A 27,385-nucleotide genomic window follows, 5' to 3' on the forward strand; every position below is an offset into this window, starting at 1 on the left:
TAAATACTGATTAAACTATAAGATAAGAAAATTTGAGTGCTCTTATTTTTTATTTTAAATTTATGTATAAATAAAATCCAAATGTAGCTAATCTTCAGTCTTGAGTAGAAAGCAACTTGATCTTAAAGCCAACGGGGAAATAGGTAAGTGGGATTAACTCTGTGCATAGGATATAAATAAATCACTGTAGGTTAACAATATTTTTCAACAATTATGGCTTTTGAAGTACAAAAAAAAAATTCAGTAAACCAAGTAAAAAACTCAGTAATCTTTGTCTATCACAAACACTGTCACATACACGATCTAGTTCAGGTGCCAGCACCACCCGGGAGGTGCCATGGTACCACAGGAAGCTCCAGTGTTGTGCTGTGTCTGTCTGAATGAAAAAGTGGCCTAGAAGCAGTGTAACTGCATATGCACAAGGCCTAGATTCTGGAAAATAGGTTCTTTTTTTCTTGATAGGACAGAGAGAAATTAAAGGGGGAGAAGGGATACAGATAAAGACAGATAACTTTGACACTGCTTCACTGTTTGTGAAGCTTTCAACCTACAAGTGGGGACCACCAACTTGAACCTGGGTCATTGTGCACTGTAACGTGTGCACTCAGCCAGGTGTGCCACCACCTGGCCCCTCAAAACATTAGTTCTTATAGATAAAAAATAAACAAAGAAAAATAAAAAAGAAAAATAATTCAAACATCCCTATTATATATTAGGTAACACATAGTAGATATTTTAAGGAGAATAAAAAAGTTGACAGTTGGATGATGGTAATCAGAAGAGCTAAATTAAGGTAGTATCTTCAAAAACATGAAATGATAAAACCTATTACCAGCCAGAATTACAAGCTCAAGGCAAGTAGCTCAGCATACCAACAAGGACCAGTGTGATAAATCCTCTCATATTATGTGTTATCATCAATTTCAAATATATAGCCAATAACCCCCACCGCCATCAACTTCACTGTGGCTTAACTTAGCAGCTCTAAAACTTACTTTTGAAAGGTTCACTTGCATAGATTATTTGGTCACCTGAGTACACATTTCTACATGTAGACTAAAATCAAGACAACAGAACCAGGATCTTGGTATTCATAATGCTTTTGGCTGGTGACAAGAAGGAAAAAAAGTCTAGTTAAATGTCCCAGAAATTTATTTAATATTTGCTTGATACAATTTGTAGAGAAAGGTTGTAAGTATTTGTTTTGGGTGCCCCTGAAAATCTCACGTAGCACTGAGCTATAAAGGGGTGCCAAACTGGAGACACAAGAAATGGAAATCACAAGCCCAATCTTATGACTGTTCCTAGCTTAAAGATTTGTCTCTAATGAAATCAGGCCATCCCATTACAAATGCTCATTGTGTTGGAGCTGCTGTATGAAAACAGCTGGCATTTAGGAGGAAGGCATTTCATGTATTGGTCTGTTGAAACATTTAAATACTTGGAAATAAAAAATATTCAGCCTTAAAGTTTTCAATATTGGAAAACTTTCAAGTCTAGGGTTTACAACCAGTAAAGGGCTGTTTTGTATTCCTTGAGATGGAATCTGTTTCCCACAAAGTTAATCCTCAGCTTTGGCTTCCATTTCCTCTGCGTCGTCATCTCCATCTACTTCTGCGTTTTCTCTCTCAAGCCTTTCCAGCTGCCTTGCAAGTTCAGTTTCATCTGTATCTGTGACAACTTTGGGCTGTGAAAATAGAGGCATAATTTCAAGATAAAGCAGTTAAATAGTACACATATTCATTTTCAATACCATTACTGTCCAGCACTTTAACTCATAAAACAATTTTCTAACAACTATATACCTATTCAGTTCTGGCATCACTAATAAATTCAGCTGCATAATGGAAGGAATTCATAAGAACAATGAAATATAGATGAAATTATAAGAACAAGAAAAATAGCATGCAAAGTATGCATCATGCATTTACTAAGGTGATGCTTTGGTTCTGCCCCTCCCCAATTAAGTAAATCGAAAATAGCTCTATCTTTCAAATCCACAAAAAACATTATGCAGAAATTCACCTTCTTGGGTTCTAAATGTGTATTCCTTTCCACACTAGGAATCTTTTAGAAACAGATATTAGGGCAGTTGGGTGGTAGCACAGCGGGTTAAGTTCAGGTGGCACAAAGCGGAAGGACCAGTATATGGATCCTGATTTGAGCCCCCAGCTCCCCACCTGCAGGGGAGTCACTTCACAAGCGGTGAAGCAGGTCTGCAAGTGTCCATCTTTCTCTCTCCCTCTATCTTCCCCATCTCTCTCCATTTCTCTCTGTCCTATCCAACAACAACACCAATAATAACTACAACAATAAAACAATAAGGGCATCAAAAGGAAATAAAAAAAAAGAAAAAGACATCAGGTTTTATTCCTGCTAAGGTGAGGAAAATAAAATACAAGTGAATCCTTTGGTTTCTAAGTCCCCAAGGTAAAAGTTTTAAGCAATTCACACTTCCTTCTGATAACAAATTATTCACCTTCATTGTCTGTTCCTGGGAGGGAAAGGGGGAAATCTTGTGCTACATAAAGCAATTAACTTAAAAACTAGCACTTAATGCTGTTACGAGAAAAAAACTGATTGCATTGGCAGGGCTTAATGAAATGATTCTGGCCTATGGGCTAGACGTTCCCCATTCCTGGTCTAATATTATCTCATGATATTCTTACTTACTTGTAAAAGGATCTTTTAGGGAGTTGGGCACAGTGGGTTGCACAAAGTGCAAGGACTGGCATATGGATCCCAGTTTGAGGCCCTGGCTCCCCACCTGCAGGGGAGTCGCTTTACAAGCGGTGAAGCAGGTCTGCAGGTGTCTATCTTTCTGTCCCCGTCTTCCCCTCCTCTGTCCATTTCTCTCTGTCCTATCCAACAACATCAATAACAACAACTACAACAATAAAAGGGCAAAAAAAAAAAAAAAAAGGAATAAATATTTTTAAAAAGGGCTCTTTTAGTAGCCCTCCAAGCCAACAATTAGATATTTTAGGATCTAAGTCATCTAGATGACTTAACCCCCGCCCCCCCCACCCGGAGTTGTATGAGTGATTTCACTAATCCAAGGCTGCTTTTTCTTTCTGACAGAAACAGAGACAGCACAGCACTAAAGCTTCCGTTGATCTTACTGACATTGATCTAAATTGCTTTAAAGACTTTCAGAACAAGGCACAAATAGTATTGCTCTCACCTCCATTTGCACATTGAAGACACCCCTTTTTTCTTCAATCTTTTCTTTAATAACAGCCATAGCTTGATTGAGAACAGAGAGACCTTCTGTTCTCTCCAAGGTTGTTGTAGTCATCACATACCGAGGAGGAGCTATTAGGTTAATCTAGGGAAAAATGACAGAAATCATACATGTACCTACAGAAAGTTTGATAATCAAAACTCACATTCTGTGGGCTGACAATATTGAGGGATATGCTCATGTAGCAAAACTGATATAGTAACCAAATCTAGCAGTTGTTTACAATAAATTACACTATAATTATATTCAGTGAGACAACGGCATCATCAAGGCCTTCAGGAACATCCCCGGTAACTGCCCGGCCGGCGGTGTGGGGGGGTGTGCGGGCGAGCTCGGCCGGCCACGGTGATGAGCTTCCACCCATGGTCCGTGTTTCTGAAACCCATGATTTCTGTGGAACTTCTGAGGCTCGGCATTTAATTTTAAAAAAAAAAATTATATTCAGTGAACTAATTTATGACTTCTGGTTATCTCTGGTAGCTAGTCATAAGCATCATTAGCTATTAGATAACTTGTGAGTAACACAAAAATTCCTATTTGGTTCTAACTAAAGAACAATTTATTCACAGTGGGCAGTGGCACACTAAGTGCAAAGACTCATGAAAGGATCTGGGTTTGAGCTCCAAGCTCCCCATCCGTCTGTGTGTGTGTGTGTGTGTGTGTGTGTGTGTGTGTGTGTGTGTGTGTGAGATGACAACACACTATATTTCATAAGAGGTGAGACAGGTCTGCAGGTATCTATTTCTCTCCCCCTCCTCTCTTAATTTCTCTCTGTCCCATCCAATAAAATGGAGGGGGGGGGAACAGGGGAAAGGCCACCAAGAGCAGTGCATTTGTAGAGTGGGCACTGAGCCCCAGCAATAACCCTGGAGGCAAAAAAAAAAAAAAAAAAATCTGGGGAGTCGGGTGATAGCGCAGCAGGTTAAGCGCAGGTGGAGAAAAGAAAAGCGCAGGGACCGGCATAAGGATCCTGGTTTGAGCCCCCGGCTCCCCAGCTACAGGGCAGTCGCTTGACAGGCGGTGAAGCAGGTCTGCAGGTGTCTTTCTCTTCCTCTCTGTCTTCCCCTCCTCTCTCCATTTCTCTCTGTCCTATCCAACAATGACAACAATAAACAAGGGCAACAAAAGGGAAAAAAAAAAAATCACCTCAAAAAAAAAAATTCTGAGTAACCACCCAGTTAATTTTATCACTGATAGAAGACTCACACCAGAGGTGTGGTTATGAAGTAGGAGCCGTTTTAGATCGCTTTCCTCTTAAAACTAGAAAAAAAGCAACAACAAAAAAACATCACTGAATGCTTAAAATACAACTGGGATTTCTTCAGAACCTCACTACGCCACAGTCACCAGGTTGCAGATGTTACTATAATTTTATCCTGAACTCCCTCTCCCAAAACCTTGCCTCTCCAGGGCCCTACCCCACTAGGGAAAACAAACAAACAAACAAACAGGTTGGGGGTGTGTGGATTGGTCTGCAAACAACCATGTCCAGCAGAGAAGCAATTACAGAAGTCAGAACTCCCAACTTCTGTACCCATGAAAAATTCTGGGGGGCTGAACGGTGGTGCACCTGATTTGAGTGTACGTCACAATGCACAAGGACCCACGTTCAAGCCTCTAGTTCCCACCTGCAGGAGGAAATATTCATTAGTGGTGAAGGCTGCAGGTGTTTTGTCTCTCTATCTTTCCCATCCTCTCAATTTCTGGCTATCTCTATCAAATAAGCAAAGATAATTTAGATGAAGCCAGGCAGTGAGTGGCACACCTGGTTACACACACATTAGTGCACAAGGACCCAGGTTCAAGCCCCTGCTTCCTACCTGAGGGGGTAAAGCAGGGTTGCAAGTATCTACCTCTTCCCTTCTCTACTTTTGTTTTTACCCAATAACAGGAAGGACATTTGGAAGTAATAATAGGTATAGGTGAGACTTAGGAAAAGACAGCAGGTCCAGGGATGTATATATATATAGTTGTAGAAATAATAGTTAACCTATATCTGTGACCTTGCAAGAACTGCAGTTTCCAATGGAGGGAATGGGGACAGATGTGGAGTAAACAGTACAGAATTAAATCCATTATCATCTTACACACACACACACGCACACACACACACACCCCCCCGCGAACTTGCTAAAAGGTTTATGTGAATGAGAGAACATGTCCTCTTCAAGATTCTATCAGCATTATTATAGCTCTCTGGCACTAAATAGGAACAAAAACTTCCATTTACATTAACAGCCGCAGTAGCTTTAACAAAAAGACTATGACCATAAACAACCTCTAGAAATAGTAATAAGAATCAATTTTCATAACACTTGTTATAAATAAAACAAAATCATTAAAAAGAATCTAATTTGGCTTGAGCGGGTATTTCAGCAAGGAGAAAACCACGACTACTCACCTTGATAGGCATGGTTTCTGTAGAGCAATTCAAACCTGCTCTCAGGGCTTCTTTTACAGCATCAATACCTTCATAGCCATAACAAGCGACTTCAATATCTAACAGAGCCAAAAAAAAAAAAAAAAAAAAGAAAAGCTATGATAAAGAATATAAAGGTTTAAAAACAATCAGAGATAGTGTTAGGGAGACAGCATAATGGCTGACTTTCATGCCTGAGGGTTAGAGGTCCTAGGTTCAATCCCCAGCACCACTATATACCATATTTGAGAAGTGCTCTAGTTCTCCCTCATGACACAGAAACGTCTTACCTAAATTCAAATCCCTGAATGATGAAACTATAAAAACATGCTGTCTGTGCTTGTGGTGAAACATGATTCCAATACCCCTGTGTTGGAATCTTATAAAATTCTTATAAAGTAAGAGTTTGATGAAGATTGAACTGAAGAAGTTTCAATTTTCAGAATACTTTAGGAACTGCTTTACCCTTTGATCCAGTAATTTTACTACAATATTTAAAAAATGTGACATAATCTCAATGTTTGTCAAGAAGGAGATGATTTATGTTAGTTTATCAATGTATGGAATATTACCTAGCCACTACATCTCAGCATAGCATATGTATATAGGAAAAACACCTGAAAGAACATACTCCAAAACTATTAACTAACTTAACTAGAGGTACTCAGATTGCAAGAATATACAAGATATAGGGTAGGGTGGGGTGAAGAAGTGGTGGACCACATGGTTGAGTGTACATTCTACCATGCTCAAAGACCCAGATTCAAGTCCCATCCAACTGCAGAGGTGAAGCTTTATACTAGTGAAGCAGGGCTGTAGGGTTGCTCTTTCCCCTCTCTATCCTCCATTACCTCTCAATTTGTCCTAATAGATTAAAATAAATATTTTTTAAAATGATATTTAAAAATATGGAGCAATGTTTTGATCTCTTGTTCTCTTCTAAAAAGAAAAAAAAGGAATGAGGAAACAAAGGTCAGCTGAACTCATATATAATGACTTTCATCTGTGTCAGTATATCAATTTTATGATTTAGTAAAAATAAAAGTAATGATTTCTTAAAGTTCTGTTATGAAAAATATTTGGGGGTGGGGGCTGTGTGGTGGCATACCATGTGCAGACCCAGGTTCAAGCCTGGCTCCCACCTAAAGGGGAGAAGCTTCATACAAGTGGGAAGCAAGTACTGCAGATATTCTCTTTCTATGCCCTCCCCTCTCCCCTCTTAAGAAGGGGAAGGGGGGGAAAAAAAAAGCAGGAAGAAATAAAGGCCACTGGTAGTGGTGGGTTCATAGTGCAGTGAGTGAGCTTTATTGATAATCCTGGTAGCAATTTAAAAAATAAAAATAAGAGGTTGGGTGGTGGCACACCTGGTTGAGTGCAAAGACCCTGTTCAAGCCCCTGGTCCCCACCTGCAGGGGGAAAACTTTGCAAATGGTGAAGCAATGCTGCAGTTGTCTCAGTATTTGCTCCCTCTTCCTCTCAATTTTTGGCTGTCTCTATCCTGTAAGTAAATAAAGATAATAAAATAATAGAGTTCTTAAAAAAAGATCGTCAGACAAATGTATGTGTTGATGTAGCAATACACTCTCTGGTAAAGTTCATTATTTAACTCACTGTGTGTGTGTATGTGCAAACTATTTTAAACACTGTTAAAAAAACAAACATACAAACAAACCCCCCCCCCACTTACCTGCTCGAATTTTGACAGCCTGTGGGGTCAAACGCCTATTAATATTGTTAATAAGTACTTCTCGTTCATCTTCATTTAAATCTAAACTATCCAAAATAGATGGGTCTCTGATAAAAACAAACAGAAAAAAAAATTACTTCATGATAACTGCAATACTAAATACAATACCACAGAGAATCTTTTAAGAGTACAAGCATTAATATTAGAATTCAAATCTTAGTTTTGTACTATAATATCTACCTGTCTCTGGGAATTCTCAACTTCTTAGTTTCCTTATGTGTAGAATAAAAGTGAAAAGTGTCTAACATAATATAGTATTAGATAATATAGTCAGTACTACATTACAAATAAGAGTCAAACTGATTGGAGATTTGGACAAAGAAAGCAAATAAGAAATATATTGACTAAGGAGTGCAGAACTAAAGTTAGGAAAGACAAGTAGTACTTAAGGACTGATAGCCTAAATGGACACAATCAAAATATCTGAGTTTGAATCCTGGCCCTACCATTAGCTAGCTGGGTGAACTTGGCAAATTATTTAGTCTCAGCCTAAATTCACTTATATAAATAAAGGATAATAGTAGCACTAATACTACATATAGGTTGTTAGCAAGAATTATGCTAGTCATTGTCATGTTTTTCATTTTCCCCATATGGTATTGAAAAAACAAACGAACCAACCAACCCTGGGGGTGAGTGCACACATATGTGGAAAGACCCTGATTCAAGACCCCGGCCCCACCTGTAAGGGGGAAGCTTCACAAGTGGTAAAAAGGTGCTGCAGGTATCTCCCCTTCTACTTCCTCATCCCTCGCAATTTCTGTCTCTATCACATAGGAGGATAAACTGGAAGGGATCTGGAACACCAAAGGAGCCAGCCTACTGAAGGCTCTAATAAATTCCCAAATGGCAGCTGGCCCAACCACGTTTGAAAAGTTGACTTCAGTGCAGCGGTGATGCTACTCGAGGAGCATGAACATTGAGGAAAGGAAGTAGAGACTAAATACAAAATACAAAGAACAGAAGCAGGCTGGCTATTAAAATAAAAGGACATTTTGCTTGTTACAAAAGCAAATGGAATTTATTTTTTAGTATAAATAGGAGAAACTAGAATTCACTTGTATTCTGACGTAGCAAAACCAGACCTAAGAGAGGGAGTTAGAATATAAAGAGGTGCTGAGTAAGATTAATTTGAGAGAATACAAATTCCAGTGTGAAAGGAGACTGAGGGAAGGCAGGCAGAATGAAGATGATGTTTGCTGACACAGTGGAAACAAGAGGAGATCCTGGGCAATGGCTCCCATTATCCTCATAAATCAAGCAGGTGCACACCAGCTTAGAGAAGAGGTCTACAGTAGGCTGGGTATCTGAGGAAGTGTAAAGAATATGATTAGGAGCACAGAGTGTGTGCAGTAGAGATGTCTCAGCTAAGGCTAGAGACTGTGAATACACATGTCCACCTACACATTAGTTTTCCCTAGCAGAACTCAGTCTACAGGTGTAGAGAAGGCAAGAACATCAGTTCAAGGCTGGCAGGAGCAGAAGAACAGGACACAAAAGCTCATGACACTGGCAAACAAGTTGTGGAAATGATGGGCTACAGTTTATCCTGAATAAGAGAAGGCAGGAATCAGTAAAGAGATGGGAATCAATAAAGAGAACAAGAGGTAATCACTTCCCCCCATCCCTTTTCTTTAGCTGTTTCCCCCCACAGGTGGGGACTGAGGGTTTGAACCTGGGTCTCTGCATATTATGCACTCAACTGGGTGTATCACCACCCAGCCTCTAAGTTTTAAATGAAATGTCTACATGGCCCCTGAAGTTACCTATATAGCAATAACTAAGCTAGAAGGGGAAATTAAAAAAAAATTATCTTTGTTTATTGGATAAAGACAGCCAGAAATCAAGAAGGAATGGGAAGATAGAGAAGGTGAGAGAGAGAGAGACCTGCAGCCCTGCTTCACCACTTGTGAAGCTTCCCCCAGGCAGGTGGGGACCAAGTGCTTGAACCCGGGTCCTCGCACATTGTAATGTGTGCAATAAACCAGGTGCACCACCACCTGGCCCCAAAGGGGAAAATTATTAAGGGAGTAGTATGAGATTATTTTTATAAAAATGAAATTAGGCTTGACCAGGAAGGATTTACCAGATTATGGGGCCTTTCATACAGAAATGTTTTCATCTACATTTGGCAACAATTTTTATATATGAATGTTATATCATTAAACACCAGGTTTAAAACTTGTGTGCTTGACCCAGAATCTGTGGTATCAAGGTGGAAGAAAAGCCAAGGAAAACATTCTTACGAGACTGCATGCTTAAATGCATCATAAGCACCATATCCAGGTCTCTTGTACTTGTCATCAAAGACCCAGGCAGTCCTCTGGAACAAGCTTTCCAACTGCTCATCCTTGGTATATTCTAATACTTCTGCAACATGACGAAGAATGCTGTAAACCTACAAATACAATAGAGCTCAACAATTAAAAAATAAAACACACACATATGTAAGCATTTAAACATTTTAATAGACTATATATATGTATACATACACACACACCCCTTTGGTTAAGGTGACTAAAATAAATCTGTGACAAGAAAAATCACCTTACCACAAATTTATTTTATTTTTTATTATCTTTGATAGAAACAGCAAGAAATCGAGAGGAAGGGGGATATAAGTAGGGAGAGAGAAAGAAATATATGCTAACCTCAGTGTGTGTGCAAACCTAGTTTGAGCCTTGGCACCACATGGTAGATACTGTTCACAAATGGGGTTGTAGAGAAAGTTCTGATGCTATAGTGTCTTTCCCTCCCTCTAGGTATCAGAGAGAAGTGGACTGGAGACCCTGGCTCTTCCAGGAAAAAAAAAATCTACTCACAGTTTTAGATTTGGTGAATTTATCTTCACATTTGATTGCTTCCTCAGGAGAAACTCTTCTTTTGGACAAATCAATATACCCTGTATGAGAAAAATTTGGAAAATAAATCATCTACCCAGGTGTCAGCAAACCATTCCCAATTAGGTGGTTTGGTTGACATATGTGTTTATTCTCTAAGATCATATGAACAGAAGTTTCTTCAGAGATGCACTTTCATCATAATGTAATTATGGTTCCCTCTTGGTGGAGGGACTAATTTTCAAATAGCCAGATGAAAGCTATCAAAGCATTCTGTATTTGTTTGGCATTCACTCATCACAGGGTCAGTTGTATCAACAATATACCTACAATACAATGAAGAGCTAAACAACTAACTAAATAAAGATTGGGTAGTGGCACACCTGGATGAGCGTACATGCTACCATGTGCAAGGAACCAAGTTCAAACCCCAAGTCCTCAGCTGCAGGGGGAAAGCTTAATGAGTAGTAAAGTACTGCTTTCTCTCTCTACAACTTCCCCCTTAATTTCTCTGTCTCTATCCAATAGGAAATAAAACATTAAAAAGTTCGTTGAAGCCACAACTGACTTAATAGTATCATTACATTTAATTAAAAAAAAAAAGGTATTCACAAAGGTAAATTTGGAGTTCAGAAAAAAGGTACCCAATGAGTAATATATGAATATTCACTTCAGGGCCAGAGTGCCAGTATAGTGGTTATGCAAGATTTTCATATCTGAGGCTCCCAGATTCAATTCCCAGCACCACCATAACCAGAGGTGTGTGGTGCTCGGGGAATACATAAAATTTCTTTCTTTCTGCCGAGGACTGAACTCAGGACCTCATGCTTCAAAGTATGATGCTTTATCCACTGCGCCACCTCCCGAACCACATAAAATTTCTTTAAAACCAAAACCTCATCCAACACTGCTTAAAAGAGCCCATAGAATTTGGGGGTGGGGTGGGGTCATAAGCATTCTTTTTTTTTTTTTTTAAATTTATTACCAGAACACGATTCAGCTCTGGTTTATGGTGGATTGAGCCTGGAACTTTGGAGCCTAAGGCATGAGTCTCTTTGCATAACCAGTAACTGTAACTATATTGTAGTTATATAACAGCAGGTTTTGGATGAGTGTTTTTTGTATATTGCTCTTATTATTATTATTTTTTTCCAGAACACTGCTCAGCTCTGGCTTAGAGTAGTGCTGGGAATTGAACCTAGGACCTTTGGTACCTCAAGCATGAAAGGCTATTTGTAAAGCTATTATGTTATCTCCCCAGCCCAACACTGCCTTTTTGAAGCTTATATAAAACATCCTTAAAATTAACTTACCTTTGACTCATTTCCATTTCATCAATAATCTATCTGATTATTTATTAGTTTACCTTTAAATCAAGAAAAAGGGCACCTGATAAGTATGAAAAAGCTTTGTACCCTGGTCAACTTACATTAAAGGCTTGTCAGAATATTGTGTTGAACCATTTTTCCAACACCCTTTACTCATTTTGTGTCGGGGTCATAATTATAGCCAAGGCACATGCTCTTGAATTTTTTTTTAAGGCACAATGTTACTGCATTAGTAGGCTACAGTGAAGTAGAGGAAATGTCAATTTACAGAGTCTTTTGTTGTCATAAGGGTGTAAACTTAATTATCATATGCACTAGGAAATCAAACAATTCTTGTGACTAGCTTTACTGTGATAATGGCTTTAAATAAGCCGCCTGGGGCTGAACTCAAAGAGATGTAGCTGTGTCATATATATCATACTATTAATGTAAACCATAATGATGACGGCTAATCAGCATCCATCCTTAAATTTACAGAGTTTAAGTAAAAAAGGACAATTTTCATTTTTTATCTCCATTTATTTTAAAAACTGTAGTAGGTACATAACATATAATTTAGGTATTTTTCCTACTCACCTTTTTCTTTGTCCACTCTAATGACAACCACACATTCATTCCTGCCAATTCGGATTAGTTTGTTTATAGAACGGATACGCCGCCTGGACAACTCACTAAGAAGAATCATGCCTTCAATGTTGTTGTATTCCAGCAAGCTGACATAAGCCCCCATTTCTGCAATGGACCTTACATTCACCATCACTACATCTTCCACCTCAGGAAACTTGTGCTGATAAAATCTACAACTTAGACCCGGCATTCTGCAAATGTAAACAAAAGAATTGGGTAGGTCTGCAGTTAGGTCAAAGTAAAAGAAATGTCAATAAAATTTTCCACATCTTGCCACCGAAATAAGTTATTAGTTTTCTCACCTTTTTAAATTTCTTAATGGGTACCAGAACACTGATGGCTGCTTAAGAACTAAACATCAATTTTTATTTTGCTCTATATTTTTGTAAGGCTTGTGTGATTCTCTGCCACCAGTGTCAGAGGAATCATAAAAAATAATTACCATCTATAAAGTGTTTTGAGACCTATAGATTAAAGGCATGCATCAGGAGTAAAATACACATTAATACCACCACTTTAATAACAAACTATAGGAAGCATCACTATTATAAATTTACCAACAAAAATTACTCTTTCCCCAACTGTCAAAGCTGTATGTGTTATAACCCATTCTAATGGGAAGAATCTCCTGACTGTTTAAACCCTACCTCTAGCCAATATACCAAATGATGTGTCCTATCATTTAGCCAAGGTTACACAGGTAGAGGAGACAAAAAATTAAAACTGCATTATTTATTTAACTAAACCGTATCCTTTTCAAGTCTGAATCTGACTTCAACTATAACTTCTGGCTTCTGTTTTTCCCCATTATTTCCAAATGGTCTTTAACGACATTGGACAGATTTGATCTTGAGGACAGCTCTGTACGTCTCCATTACTATTAGGTTCAAGTTTTTCTCAGCTCTAAACACTAAGTATATTTTAAATTATTCCCTTTGATCCACCCAACCTACCCTGAGCACCATTTTTTTTATGAGCCACAAATCTGAAGTTATGCCATGAGGGCCATGGGTTTGCACCCATGTCCCTTAATATGGTAATCTGCATGCTCGACTGGGAGAGTACAGTCACAAGGCCCTGAAAACCCCATTTTTAAAAAGAGACCAAACTAAACATAGTTGATGGTTTTCTGTTAGTCTTAACCAACTGACCAATCTCAAAGTTCTAAAATCATAGGACCTAAAAGTCTATGGGAAAAATACCTTGCATTTTATTAACTGAGAAATGTGGCTGCTATTACTTACTTTTAGAAACAGAATCACAGTTCTGGGCCTGGGCTTTGCAGTTTGAGAAGTGCTAGTTGTATCTTCCCTGTGGTTTACACATCATTCTACCTACTACCCACTGCCTCTCTCCCTGAAGACAGCACTTCCCAACTAGCTCTCCCCTATATATAGATGGGAAAACTGACATGTAAGTTAAGCATCTTGTTCTCTCACACACTACCAAGTGAAAGGGCTCCAATTTGAGTCTGTGCAACTTGGATCCATAGCCTGCACCTTAGTATTGTAAGGGATACTTTGCTAAACATACAATTAAGCACACCTCGATAAAAACCAACATCAACATACATTTTCAGTTCTGGTGTATATGTTGCACACTTTTAGTACTATTTCATCCTGTTTAACAACAAAAGGCAACATATTAGTAACAGTGGCTGAGGTCAATTTTTCTTGTAGCTTGACAAAATGGGGATGTAGAAGATAAAGGGAATTCAGTATTCAATAGCCAGAATTACTCACCTAGAAAACAGCTAAGCTAGTTCTTTCACTTTCAACATTGCCCCCCTACCCCACAACTGTGGTCCAATACCTAAATATGAAGTGCTACAATTTGAGAACTAAGTCTCATTATCAAAATAAATGATGTCATGGAAATGTGTGGAACAGTTTAAAGAGATTTAATAGGCGTTAGTTCACCAAGTTCCTTAAAACAGTAAAGCTGATAATTTGGAGAAAGCAAGGCTTAATTTGATGGTTAAGGAACACAGGCAGTAGTGTAAAACAATCATGATGGAATATATGAACACAAACCCCCCTTTTTCTTCTACAAGGGTAAATAAAGAATGCTGCTGCTAAATTATTCACAGCAAAGGTAAAAAGTAGTCATTACATGATGATGGGCCTAGACCCCTAACAGATCCCTCTCTCCACTGTCACTGGTCATCTCCATCAGGAACAACATAATGGACCCCGATGTGGGCCCCGATAGGGCCTTGCCCTCAGTGTGGATCAACAATGGTAGGGAATGTTCCATTCTCTGAAAGGAGGCTGCACCGAAATCCTCTACCACTCAAGGAAGGCGGGTCTGGCAATTCAGTGCAGCCTGGAATGTTCCTAGCTATGACCAGAGAATGCAAGCTCAGACCTACATGGATGCAGAGGTTACACAGGCTCCTGCACTGAATATAGGCCCCAGATCAAACTGATGGGGTTTACAGTTAACAATATTTATACACTTTTCCCATATTTGGGAGCTACTCTCTGCCCTGGTCCAGCTTTCTAGTTCTATTTGAACTCTGACACCATCTTCCCAGACAACACTTTTGGTCCACCTGCATGTTAGCTGACAGGCTCAGGCACAAACTAGTAAAGTCATGGCCCCCTTGGAATATACCTAAAATAGATCTATTAGCTTTTTCCAGAATGGAGACCCCAAATCTTATCTGCTATATTCTTGCCTTTAGGTTCCCAATTATTAAATAATTTGCTCTTCTTTATATGTTAATGCTTTTTCAGCCAGCAAGTTGCAGATGCTACCATGATGATAAACTGACCTCCCTGGGCAGATGACCCCACCAATGTACCCCCCCCAGAGTTCCACGTCTCCAGAGCTTTGCACCACTAGGCAAAGAGAGAGACAGGCTGGGAGTATGGATCAACCTGCCAATGTCTATGTTCAGCAGGGAAGTAATTACAGAAACCAGACCTTCCACCTTCTGCACCCCATCATGACCCTGGGTCCATACTCCCAGAGAGATAAAGAACAGGAGAGCTTTGAAGGGAGAAGATGGGATATGGAATTCTGGTGGTGGGAACTGTGTGAAACTGTACCTCTCTTATCCTATGGTCTTGCTGATATTTTTAATTTTATAAATAAAAAAAAAAGCAGTCACTAAATACAGGAAGAATCCTTTTCACACAAAAAAAACTACCAATTGATTGATGGATATTTCCCCATTTACATTAATGAATTAGCCAAGAAATAGAAACTATACACTAGGCATCTATAATTTTACTATTTATAGATGTAATTTTATTCAATTGTGATGTTAAGTTCCAAGGCACTTTGGCTTACTTGGCTTTTAATAAATTCCCAAGTCAGGCAAGTAACAGAGAACTTTGAGAACAGCTCCAGTGGAGCATTTCAGTTCTTGCTCTCCTACTTACTCGTTCTTATTGCTCGGGAATGTATTCCTAGTGAACTGCAGTTTGTAGTTTGTGCCATGTGTTCCACAGCTCTGTGGAAGGTACCAAGTGAGAGAAAATAAACATGAAGGTATTTTGATAGCAGCTGGAAGGTGGTGCAGTGGCTAAAGCACTGGATTACAAGCTCAAGTTCCTGAGTTTGATCCCTGGCATCAAATATGCCATAGGGATGGTTTGGTTCTCTTATTAATAAATAAATCTTTAAAAATTTTGAAAATTATTGCTACACATATATACTAAAGTACTACAATATGGTATGTGTTATTTGGCCAAGTACATCCACATTTCGAAATGCACCCTGTACTGTAATTCTGCCTGTTAAATAGGTCGTACAAGTCCTTCCTTAAAGCTGAATATAGTCAAGTCACTATAATGAATACACTATGGGACAAAGAAAGTCTTTGTGTGGGTAGACAGCATAATGGTTATGCAAAGAGACTCTTATGCCTGAGGCTGCAAAGTCCCAAGTTCAATCCCCTGCACCACCCTAAACAAGAGCTGATGATCAGTGCTGTGGTTAAAAAAAGAAAAAAAAAAAAGAAAAAAACTTAACATCCTAATACACCAATACAAGGTACCTATATTGTGCTTTGTGAATGCTCGTTTCCAGCATAGGAGCACTACACAAATAAAACCTTTCAAGTTTCACTGTGGTTGAAACAGCAAGCACCAATCTCTACAAATATCAGTGTGTCTTTTTAAGATCTTTTGAGAATCAGAAAATGCCTTATGACATCAGCTGAAAAACAAGCAGTAAAATTCTACCACTACCTGGGGTATACAGTCAACAATATTTATACACCTTTCCCGTATTTTGGAGCTACCTCTTTCCTGATCCTGCATTCTAGTCCTTTTTCCAGCCATGGCGTCATCTCCCCAGACAATAACTTGGATCCACCTGCATATCAGAGGTCAGGCTCAGGAAAATAACTAGTCATGGGCCCTTTGGAATATAACTAAAATAAGCCTACTAGCTATCTACAAAACGGAGACCCCAAATCCAGCCTTTAGGTTCGTGATTAGTCAACAATTTGTTTGGCCTTGTATGTTAGCTCTTTTCAGCCACCAGTTTCCAGATGTTACCATGATGCCAACCAGACTTCCCTGGACAGACAACCCCACCAATGTGTCCTGGAGCTCCGCTTCCCCAGAGCCCTGCCCCACTAGGGAAAGAGAGAGACAGGCTGGGAGTATGGATCGACCTGTCAACGCCCATGTTCAGCAGGGAAGCAATTACAGAAGCCAGACCTTCCACCTTCTGCATCCCACAATGACCCTGGGTCCATACTCCCAGAGGGATAGAGAATGGGAAAGCTACTGGGGAGGGGGTGGGATATGGAGATTGGGTGGTGGGAATTGTGTGGAGTTGTACCCCTCTATCCTATGGTTTTGTCAGTATTTCCTTTTTATAAATAAAAATAAACTCTACTCCCACCATTCCCAAACTGTCAAAAGACGAAGTTACACCCCTCCCCCCCCCTTCAGTAACTCGAAATCGATAGGAAAATCAAGTCACCTCTGTCATGGCCTTTCTCCAAGAAACAATGTTTCTTGTTAAAAGAAAAATTACAGTTAAGTTTAATGGGTAGTAAAAAAAAAAAAAAAAAGGGAGGAGGGGGATTCACACTAAACACAGCCCTACTGTATTTACAGCTCTACTGCTCTACGTCGTCGGGGCCGAACAGTGCTCTTTCTCCTCGAGAAGTGTCGCTCTCATTCTACAGAATCGCACGGTTCGAGCGATAACATATTGCGACTCTCGGGTAAAAAAAACAAGAAGTCAACTATCGTCGAGCCCCTTCTTGGCCGAGCTCTTCCTAAAGTGGCCGCTTCCCAGGTCCCTCGCAGTCGCGTCCCGTCCGGTTTCCAGCGCGTCCGCCGGGCGGAAGAAGGCGCGGGGGGGGGGGGGGCGGCGACTCTCGGGCCTGGACAGCGGCGAGCCGGAGCCGGAGCCGGAGCCGGGGCGTCGTAGCCTTCTAGCGAGCCGCCCCACCTCCAGGCAGGGACCCTCCCTTTGAGCCGACCGCAGCGGCCGTCCAGTCACTGGGTCCATCTCCCTCCACGAGACTCGCCCGATCGTACGGTGACACCCGGGACAGGCCGACCCCGAGACTCGCTCACAGCCGAGCGGCGGGGTCCCGACACTTCCCGCTCAGGAGTAAAAGGGCTCGGGGCCTACCCTCTCCCTGCCACCCGCGTCCCCAGACACCCCCACTCGAGTGAGTTCCGGGAGAAACGGAGGCTGTGGGACTAGTTACCTGACGGTGTGTGAATCCCGCCCTGGGGTCCCGCGCCGCCCTCTTTAGTCAGAAAGACCGGAGCCGATCCGCCAGCACCAGGAGCTGAGCCTCCTCAGCGTGCTCTGGCTGGACCTCACAGCGCATGCTCGCCTCACGCAAGCGCCAACCGAAAAGAGGCCTCTCTTCATCACTGACCATAGAGTCTAGGTCCTCCGGGAACTGGGACGAACGTGGACCATGGGAAGGTCTCGAAAGTACGTTTGCTCATTTGCCCGATATCTTTAGTTGTCACTAAGTAGCCTTCAAGAATGTGAGGAAGATGTAGGATTCTGATTCCTTGTCCCTAAGGAGCGAAACCTCGCTCAAAGTCCCCCGCCAGCCATGAGATGGCGCTGTGATCAAAGACAAGTGAAGGAAAAGGAGGCGTGGAACGTTCAGTCCCTTCGCCCAGCGCGTGCAGCGTATCGCGCAGCCGCCTGGGAGCTAACGAGGAGGATCTAGGAAGCGAACCGGAACTGCGGGGCGGTTCCGCGACCGCGCTCTTCAACATCCGGGCATCGCCTTTTCCCATCGGCGGGGTTTCTTCTCAATCCCCGTCCCACCCCCGTGCCGCCAACAGGAAGCGGAAATGAAAAATGCTTCTCTGGTTCGCCGCTTAGCAACTCGACAGGGTCAAGTGACCCAACCAGCTGACTGTGTTGGAGGGAGACTCTGTGTCTGGGGTGGTTAGATCTGCGCTTGCCGGGCGGGAATCCTAGCCGACCAGCCTTCCTCAGAATGTCGGGCAAAGACCGAATTGAAATCTTTCCCTCGCGAATGTAAGTTACAAAAAAAAAAAAAGAACGAGGCGAGAAGCCTTTCCTGTCCTGGCCGGCGCGGCACCTCCATACCCCGGTTCCTCTTTTCTTGGGCCGAGCCTGAACTCTTCCCCGTCTCATTTTTCAGAGGCTGCCTAGGATGATGGGGAGGGGGCACCCTCACATCTTCCTCCGAGGGTCGTCGGCTGAGCGGTGCAGAGCCAGCCCTCGGGAGCACCAGCCTACCGGCCGGGGTTGAACACCATCAGTTTCCCTCTCGCTGATGAACCAGCGCAGGGTGTTTTCAGTCTTGGATCCTTTTCCTCATTTTCCAAGATCGGGGGCAGCTCACGGTTTCGGGGGGCGGGGTGGGGAGTCTCCCTCCCCTTGGCGGCGCCGCCCTGGAAGCCCGTGCCGACTCTGTGATGATCCCCGTCACGCCGTAAAGTGGGTTTGCTCGCGGCCTGCGGGGGCTCTGAGCCAGCCACTCACCGTCTCCTCCGGCCTCAGTCCTTGGCATCTTCACCATGTGTGGGTTGACTTTTCGTTTGGGCTTGAATGCTCGGGTGGGAGGAATAACGTAGAACTCCTCCTGGGTGTTGGGTCAGTTGTGTAACGAGAAGTTTGAGGCTTGCCCCCACCCCCAAATGCGTCTGACAGCTTCTGGGAAACAAAGCCTGTGTTAGATTGTGCTTTCCTCCTCCTTCCTCGTGTGTGTGTGTGTGTGTGTGTGTGTGTGTGTGTGTGTGTGTGTGAGAGAGAGAGAGAGAGACAGACAGACAGACACCTGTCTCCCCGTGCAAGTGCAAGGAACCCCAGCTCCGTCTAGATCTTGGCACCGAGAATCCATACCCAGCTTGTCTGAGGCCGAGTCTCTGGAATGATCCCAGCCTCCATTAAAATGTGCAATCGAGAATGCTCAAAGCTGCCGGGAAAATCTGCAGTTTGTTCCATTCGCTATTCGGTAGGAATTACTGAAAAAAGGCTTGCAAGTAGGAGACTTGCCATGTCCCCATTGAGATGTCTCTCAGAGTTCTCAGTGTCTTTCTCCAGGGCCCAGAAATCATTTGTTTGAAATGTAGTTAGGAAAATCGGGCCCCTGTCTCCCGGTCTCTGTGGGACGATAGGATCCAGACACAGCTGACCTACACTTTCCCACTGGCTGGCACTTGGTCATTTTCTCTCTCCCCTTGCGCTTAAGTTCCCGCTCACCTCCCCTCTGTCTTACCTCCAAATCACCCAGTCACCTCGGCACCAGGGTAAAGCTCAACATTTGCCCCCTCTTGAATGCCTACTGAATAAAATCTATTTCATCACTTTCACCAGAGTCTGGCTTTGTTTATCTCTGATATCTGTCAGAATATTAACTTAGAAAAAAAAGTTTATTTATGGAGACGGAGAGAGAAAGAGAACTAGACATTATTCTGGTACATGCACTGCCGGGGATTGAACTGGGGACCTCATGCTTGCCAGTTCAACACTATCCACTGCACCACCTCCCAGACCACACATTTTTTTATTATTTTAATTTTTTACTTTTGAGACTTCGGAGGTCTGAATAAACAGGAAGAAGGAGATTTGTGAAGATGAAAATTGCTTTCTGAGAGGGTTCAGTTTGCTGATTAATTGAAATCAGTTGCAGGGAGCAGGTGGGCGGTACTGTAGCGGGTTAAACGCATGTGGCCCAAAGCACAAGGACCCAGTAAGGATCCCAGTTGGAGCCCCCGGTTCCACACCTGTATGGGGGTCGCTTCACAAGTGATGAAGCAGGTCTGCAGGTGTCTGTCTTTCTCTCCCCCTCTCTGTCTTTCCCTCCTCTCTCGATTTCTCTCTGTCCTACCCAACAACAACAGCAATAAAATTGATAACGGAAACAAAAGGGAAAAAATAGCCTCCAGGAGCAGTAAGGGAAAAAATAGCCTCCAGGAGCAGTAAATTCAAATAGTGCAGGTACCGAGCCCCAGCAATAACCCTGGAAGCAAAAAAGAAAAAAAGGGGGAAAAAAAGGAAGAAAGAAATCAGATGCAGGAAGTATCTGCTTCTGTAAATGCTTTTTCCCCAAGACTTAGCAGCAGATACTTTGTCATGTAGTCAGATGTCTTTGATTCAGCTGGAAACAGTCATCATCTTAGATGAGGATCATGCCTTTTTCTTATAGGACTGAGCAGCCCTGAATTTTGTAAAAATATGTATGTTTTAAAATGCAGGCTGGAAAATACAGTAGTAACATCTCTTCACACGGTTCCACCTTACTGTCTTGTTCTGTGAACAGAGATTTTCACTGAGAGAAGCAAGCTAGCATAGAAGTCAACTGAAGTTGGTCAAATCCAGTTTCTGCCACATCCTGGCTGTAAGCCCTTGGGAAAGTTACTCTGTTGAGTCTGGTCTCTAGAGCTGCAATTTCTCCATTTCACAGAGGTGCCTGGGAGGAAATTAATTAACACCTTAGAAGGAAATTTTAAATGATCGTGGTAAATTGACTTTTTCAGCTAATTTACTTTTTTACTATAAACTTGTTGGAGTCTGTAGTAGCAGGGGTTGATTTCAGTGTGATTCAGTTGTTGAGCCTGAAGTCTGGTGCTTAGTATCAACAGTACAGTGTGTTCTGTATGTGAAATGTACACATTGGAGAAGATAGCTCCTGCTCGAGCTGGAAACCGAGCCAGCCTCGCTGTTAGACCTCTTGTAAGGCCAGTTATTATAGTTGGCCTCCAGGAGGAGTTAAGTGTTTTTGAGAGAGAAAATGTTCATCTGATTCTTACTACAATTTGCAAAGGAGGTAGTGTGGTGCATGATTTGAGTACAAAGATCCTAGCTGGGGGGTTGGGGGAGCTGATAATTTAGCTCACTTGGGAGGGTGCTTTTTTGTCCTGTGTGCTACCATGGTTTGAACCCAGCCCTCCGACACTGAAGGAAGCTTCCAAGCTTCCAGGAAGCTTCCAAGATTCTTCCTCTTACTCTGTATCTTTCTGGAAAAGTAGACTCAGAGTAGTAAAGCCTTAGTAACCAACAAATAAGGTTAACTAAAATAAAATCAAACTCAAGGTTTGAGCCTTGGGAACTAAGCCACTGGAATCTAAAATCTGGTTCAAGTTCCTATCCTAACTTCTCTGAGTAACAGTGAGCAAATTGCTTCACTTTTCTGAGCGACTTTTCCCTGCCTTTAAGGTAAAGCCAAAAAGTTGAGGTATGGAACTATTGCATTAGCCCCAGCCCCAACTTAAAGATTTCTGGATAATCATAAAAGGTAAATTTGGGGCTGGCAAAATAGCTCCCTTGATAGTGCACTGCTTTGCCTTGTGCCTCACCCAGGTTCAAGCCCAGCAGCCACTGCATTGAAAGAAGGAAACTTTGGTGCTTGGTCTCTTTCATTCTCAGACTTTATCCGAAATAAATAAAAGTAAATAAATGTTGGGAGTTGGGCTGTAGCGCAACGGGTTAAACGCAGGTGGCTCAAAGCACAAGGACCGCTTTAAGGATCCAGTTCAAGCCCTGGCTCCCCACCTGCAGGGGAGTCACTTCACAAGCGGTGAAGCAGGTCTGCAGGTGTCTCTCTTTCTCTCCCGCTCTCTGTCTTCCCCCATCTCTCTCCATTTTTCTCTGTCCTATCCAACAACAATGACAACAATGATAACTACAACAATAAAACAACAAGGGCAACAAAAGGGAATAAATAAATATTTTTTAAAAAGTAAATAAATGTTAGTAACTTGTTTAAAAATGAACAAGAATAATTTGGTACAAAGGTACATTAATATGTGCTGTTTTACAGTTTTTAATGCCAGTTATGTGAAACTATATTGCTTTGAATGGCTCACATTAAGTTTCTATGTTGCGGGCAGGATAGTGGAGCATCTGGTAGAGAGCACATGTTAACATGCTCAAGGACCCCAGTTCAAGCTCCCAGTCCCCACCTGCAGGGGGAAGCTTCATCAGCTGAAGCAGTGCTATAGGCAGGACTTTTCCCCCTCTCTCTTTCCCCTCCCCTCAATTTCTATCTCTATTCAATAAATAAATATATTTAAAAATATTTAAAAATAAATACATTTTAAAGTACCTATGTTGTACCATTTGTTGTTGAATTTATTAAGTACCTCCAATCCATTCTTTCTCCCCATCATTACATTTTAGTCTATGGCAGCAAGAACAGAGATGTTCATTTTTTTTTTTTTTTTTCTGATTTTGGTATTGGAATTTTTTTCAGAAAAAAACTGAAATGAGGTAAGAAGGCATTAGTAGTTGGCCACTTCTCAAGAGTGTTTACTAGTAACATATTGTTACCTAGTTATTTATAAATTTGTGATGTTTTAATGTAATGCCAGTAATAAAATTTGTAATATGATTTTGGTTAATAATATGAAAAGGCTTTAATGTCACATTTTTATTTATTTTTTCCTTCCTTCCTCCTTTCCTTCCTTCCTTCCTTCCTTGTCACTAGATATTGCTGGAGCATGGTGTCAACCCTGTGAATCCACCACTCCCATTGGTCCTTCCTCTCTCTCTCTCTCTCCTTTATTTGATAGGACAGAGAAATTGAGAGAGGAGAGGGAGATAGAGAGGGACAAAAATAGACAGGTGTCCCAGGCCTACCTTACTGCTGGTGAAGCTTCCTCCATGCGGGTGAGGAGTGGGGGGCTTGAACTCTGTACTTTTCACATGATAATGTGTGTGTTCAGCTGAGGTGCATTGCACCACCACCCAGCCCTGCTACACTTTTATTTTTATTATTCATTAACTTTTTTGGACAGAGCAACAGTGAGGCAGAGAAAGAGAATGAGACACTGAAGCTTCCTTCAATGTAGTGGAGGCCAGACTCAAACTTGGGTCACACATGGCAAAGCAGCTGTTTCCTACTGACCGAATTTCTGACCCAGTGTCTCACTTTTAGTAGAAAAAAGTAACAAGTCGTTGTAGTATAAATGGAACAAAAGAATATAATAGTTAAAAAGTGAATCCATTGTTTTCACCTAGTTCCATTTCCAAAAGGAAAAATGTCACCAAAGTCTGAGTCCTTTCTTAGAACGGTTTTCTATAAGCACATTCATACCCTTTACTTTGCATTAACTTAAACAGTATAATATAGAGAACACATGTCCACCTATCTTCCTCTTTTATGTTATGGCTGTACTTATGTCATTGTATGATGAACCACCATGATTTATAGAGCTTTTTTTTTTTTTTTTTCCTTTATCAGAGCACTCCTCTATATGGTGATGCAGGGAATGGAATCTGAGTCTTTGGAGCCTCAGGCACGACAGTCTCTTTGCATAACCATTATGCTATCTGCCCTTCCCCTGATTTATGGAACATTTACCTTTTTAAAAAAAATATGATTTATTATTGGATAGATTATTAAGAAGGGAGGGGGGAGGTAGAGGGAAAGATACAGACTGTATCTGTAGCCCTGCTTCACTACTTATGAAGCTTCCCTGCTGTAGGTGGGAACTGGAGGCTTGAACCCAGGTCCTTACACACTGTAACATGTGCTTAACCAGGAGCGCCACCGCCTGGCACCTTTTAACTTGTTTTCTACCTTTTTGCTATGACAAATAAGACTGGAGTATCCATCCTTAATTGTGTTTTGTACACATGTGAGAGTAATTTGTGTAAAATTTCTTTAAATGGAACTATTGGTCCTGAGGTAAGTGCATTTACATTTTGACATATACCATAGTAGATAGTTTAAAAGAAAATCTGATACATTTCTAATGGAAACTAAGATAAATATTTTTTTAACTTACTCCAGATATATTAAGTAATTATTTTGTCTTAAGTAACATTACCACTGATGAACACTGAGGATGGAACTTTATTGAGAAAGCAATTAAACTTGTTAAATACAGGTTCTGTATATTCTCACATGACATCAAAGGATAAAGCAGGGAGGCCAGGCGTTGGTGCACCTGGTTAGGCACACACATTGCCATGCCCAAGGGCCTAGAATCGAGTCGCTGCTCCCCTTATGCAGGGAGATGCTTCACGAGTGGTGAAGCAGGTCTGCAGGTGTCTGTTTTTCTCTCCCTGTCTCCCCCTTCTCTCTCAAGTTCTCTCTGTCCTGCCTAATAAAAACAAACACAAACACCCAGGAAAAATTGGCTGGGAGTAGTGGATTCCTAGTGCCGGTTCTGAGCCTCAGTAATAACTGGTGGCAATTAAAAAAAAAAAAAAGATAAAGCATAATGCCTTGGAGAGGCATTTGCATTTCTTTTACACGACAAGAATAAATTTCTTTCTCTGTTTATATAGGGCGCAGACCATCATGAAGGCTCGATTAAAAGGAGCACAAACAGGTCGAAACCTCCTGAAGAAAAAATCTGATGCCTTAACTCTTCGATTCCGACAGATCCTAAAGAAGATAATAGAGGTAGAAGGAACTTTGCTTAGAACAGTATTTAAGATTTATGTACCCCTCCTACCTTATGCTTTTGTTCACTAATCCTTTCTTAAATAAAAAATTAAAAAAAAAAAAAAAGATTTATGTAAGGGAAATTCAGCATGATTGTTGGCATTTTAACTTTTTATTATTGTTGTTGTTATTGCTGTTGTTGTTGTTGGACAGGACAGAGAGAAATGGAGATAGGAGGGGAAGACATAGAGGGGGAGAGAAAGATAGACACCTGCAGACCTGCTTCACCGCCTGTGAAGCGACTCCTGGGCAAGTGGGCAGCCAGGATCCATACGCCAGTCCTTGCGCTCTGCACCATGTGTGCTTAACCTGCTGCGCTACCTCCCAACTCTCGAAAAGTTATTTTAATTAATTATTTTCTTTTAAAAGTAGGAGCACCATTAGAAGTGCAATCAGTAGGGGCTGGGCAGTAGTGCAGCAGGTTAAGGGCACATGGTGCAAAGTACAAGGACCAGCCTAAGGATCCCAGTTGGAGCCCTTGGCTCCCAACCTGCAGGGGGTCGCTTCATGGTTTATCTTTCCCTCTCTGTCTTCCCCTCCTCTCTTGATTTCTCTTTGTCCTAACCAACAACAGTAGCAGCAATGGCAATAATAACAACAAGGGCAACAAAATGGGAAAAATGGCCTCCAGGAGCAGTGGATTTGTGGTGCAGGCACCAAGCCCTAGCAATAACCCTGGAGGAAAAAAAAAATTAAAAAAGTTCAGTCAGTTTCAGATAGTTCATGTGCCTGCCTCACATTTGGTCTCTAGACTTTCAAGTCTTTTTTTGGTGACATATGTTTAAAGGGTTGCTGTTCTAAAGTATATAGCAAGAACATATGTGTGACTATATAAGTCATGCACATATGAATATTAAAATAAGAATACATATATGTAGATAACGTATATACATGCATGTGCTCTGGGCACACATATATGTAATGCTACAGAATTACATGCCTTTTCTCCACCTCTTACCTGTGGCAGAATATAGGTAGCTCCCTTTGATCTGTTTTCCCTTGCTGTGGTACGCTAATTGCTTAGAAATCAGTATTTAACCATTTCTCTGTTGATTAACGAGTAGTTTTGCCATCTTGTGGAGTAAGGACTTTTTAATTCTTAAATGTATAGATAGCATTTCTTTGGTTAAGAATCTTAGACTCTGTTGGGCGGGTAGATAGCATAATGGTTATGCAAACAGACTGTTATGCCTGGAGCTCCAGAAGTTCCAGGTTCCTCTGCACCACCATAAACCAAAGCTAAGCAGTGCTCTATTAAAAAAAAAAAAAAAAAAAAAAAAAAGAATCTTAGACCCTCAAGGGCTAATTCATTTAAATTTCTAGATAGCTACCTTTCTTTTTTGTTGTATCAGAGCACAGCAAAACTGTGGTTTATGGTGCTGCCAGGGATTGAACTTGGGCGTCCTGGTGCCTCACCAGGAAAATCTGTTGGTGGTGCTATCAGCTAGCCTGATAGCTGTATTTTTTAGGTTATATTTTTAGATAAGTACCACATTGCCCCCAAAATTATTGTATTATAGTAATTTATGCTTCTTGCTTCTATCAAATAATTTTAATTAGAGCTGCATTTAAAATACATCCAAAATGAGCAGGAACATTTGTTTGTGTATTTATTGACAGAGACAGAGAAGCATAGAGAGTGAAAGAGATGGCAGCACCTAAGCTTCCTTCACTATGGTGGGGACCGGACTTGAACAGGGCCTGTGCACATGGCAAGCAGTGCCCTGTCCAAGTGAGCTATTTTGCTGGCCCAAGAGGATTATTTTTAAATAGTGTTCCTAACTAGGTTGTCATTTTTGTTGCCAATCTGTTGAAATTGGCATCTTATTTTAATTAGCACTTCTTTGTATTTTTTTTTTGTGAGGTTGAGCATCTTTTCACATTACAGGTAATTTAATTTTCTTGGTGAATCTTATCTGCTGTAGAAGTTCTTTATTCTAACAGCTGTATCAGATGCTTCGTTTATTTTCTTCAAGCTTTTTGCTTATCTTTGTATTTTTTTTTAATATTTTATTTATTTATGAGAAAGATAGGAGGAGAGAGAAAGAACCAGACATCACTCTGGCACATGTGCTGCCGGGGATCGAACTCAGGACCTCATGCTTGAGAGTCCAAAGCTTTACCACTGCGCCACCTTCTGGACCACATCTTTGTATTTTCTATTGCTATCTTTAACATTACTGTTTTTTTTTTTTAACCAGTTTTTTTTTTTTTTTTATGACATGAGAATGTTTTACCTTTGTCATTTTTTTTGTAACTATAAAACTAGTTGACAATAAAGAAATTAAAATAATAATAATAAAAAAAGA

General features: G+C 41.1%; 2 protein-coding genes and 1 non-coding gene across 5 annotated transcripts in view; 2 read left to right on the forward strand and 1 right to left on the reverse strand.

Annotated features, from left to right (window-relative positions):
* Positions 1-1,134: 1,134 nt before the first annotated feature.
* EIF2S1 (eukaryotic translation initiation factor 2 subunit alpha) lies at positions 1,135-18,215 on the reverse strand. Its single transcript, XM_007525815.3, has 8 exons — positions 17,892-18,215; positions 12,155-12,396; positions 10,233-10,312; positions 9,657-9,808; positions 7,351-7,457; positions 5,646-5,743; positions 3,185-3,328; positions 1,135-1,687 (listed from the first exon to the last, which is right to left on the reverse strand). The coding sequence occupies exons 2-8, from the start codon at positions 12,393-12,395 to the stop codon at positions 1,562-1,564; spliced, it is 948 nt and encodes a 315-aa protein (XP_007525877.1). The 5' UTR covers position 12,396; positions 17,892-18,215; the 3' UTR covers positions 1,135-1,561.
* On the forward strand, positions 3,585-3,654 carry LOC132533616 (small nucleolar RNA SNORD18). The gene has a single exon (XR_009545477.1). It is a non-coding gene; the product is annotated as a small nucleolar RNA SNORD18 (small nucleolar RNA).
* A 165-nt stretch (positions 18,216-18,380) lies between the features above and the next one.
* ATP6V1D (ATPase H+ transporting V1 subunit D) overlaps positions 18,381-27,385 on the forward strand; it is a 42,914-nt gene continuing 33,909 nt past the window's right edge. Inside the window, exons 1-2 of one of the 3 annotated variants that reach the window (XR_009545302.1) lie at positions 18,381-18,691; positions 24,917-25,034. Coding sequence is in view for 1 of the 3 variants with exons in the window: in XM_007525816.3 (XP_007525878.1) it covers positions 18,651-18,691; positions 24,917-25,034 (159 nt within the window). In the remaining 2 variants the exon portion in view is untranslated. The remainder of the gene's footprint in view (positions 18,692-24,916; positions 25,035-27,385) is intronic. The other 2 variants (XR_009545301.1, XM_007525816.3) reach the window with 2 other exon arrangements.

The sequence above is a fragment of the Erinaceus europaeus genome, chromosome 16, assembly GCF_950295315.1.
Source record: "Erinaceus europaeus chromosome 16, mEriEur2.1, whole genome shotgun sequence".
NCBI lineage: Eukaryota > Metazoa > Chordata > Mammalia > Eulipotyphla > Erinaceidae > Erinaceus > Erinaceus europaeus.

Bases quoted from the DNA above. Each gene is read 5' to 3' on its own strand.
- EIF2S1 (XM_007525815.3), bottom strand. From the start codon at position 12,395: ATGCCGGGTCTAAGTTGTAGATTTTATCAGCACAAGTTTCCTGAGGTG. The intron at 10,313-12,154 runs GTGAGTAGGAAA...TTTCTCATACAG, and splicing joins TAGAGTGGACAAAGAAAAAG to GGTATATTGATTTGTCCAAA. The intron at 9,809-10,232 runs GTGAGTAGATTT...TTGTATTTGTAG, and splicing joins AATTCACCAAATCTAAAACT to GTTTACAGCATTCTTCGTCA.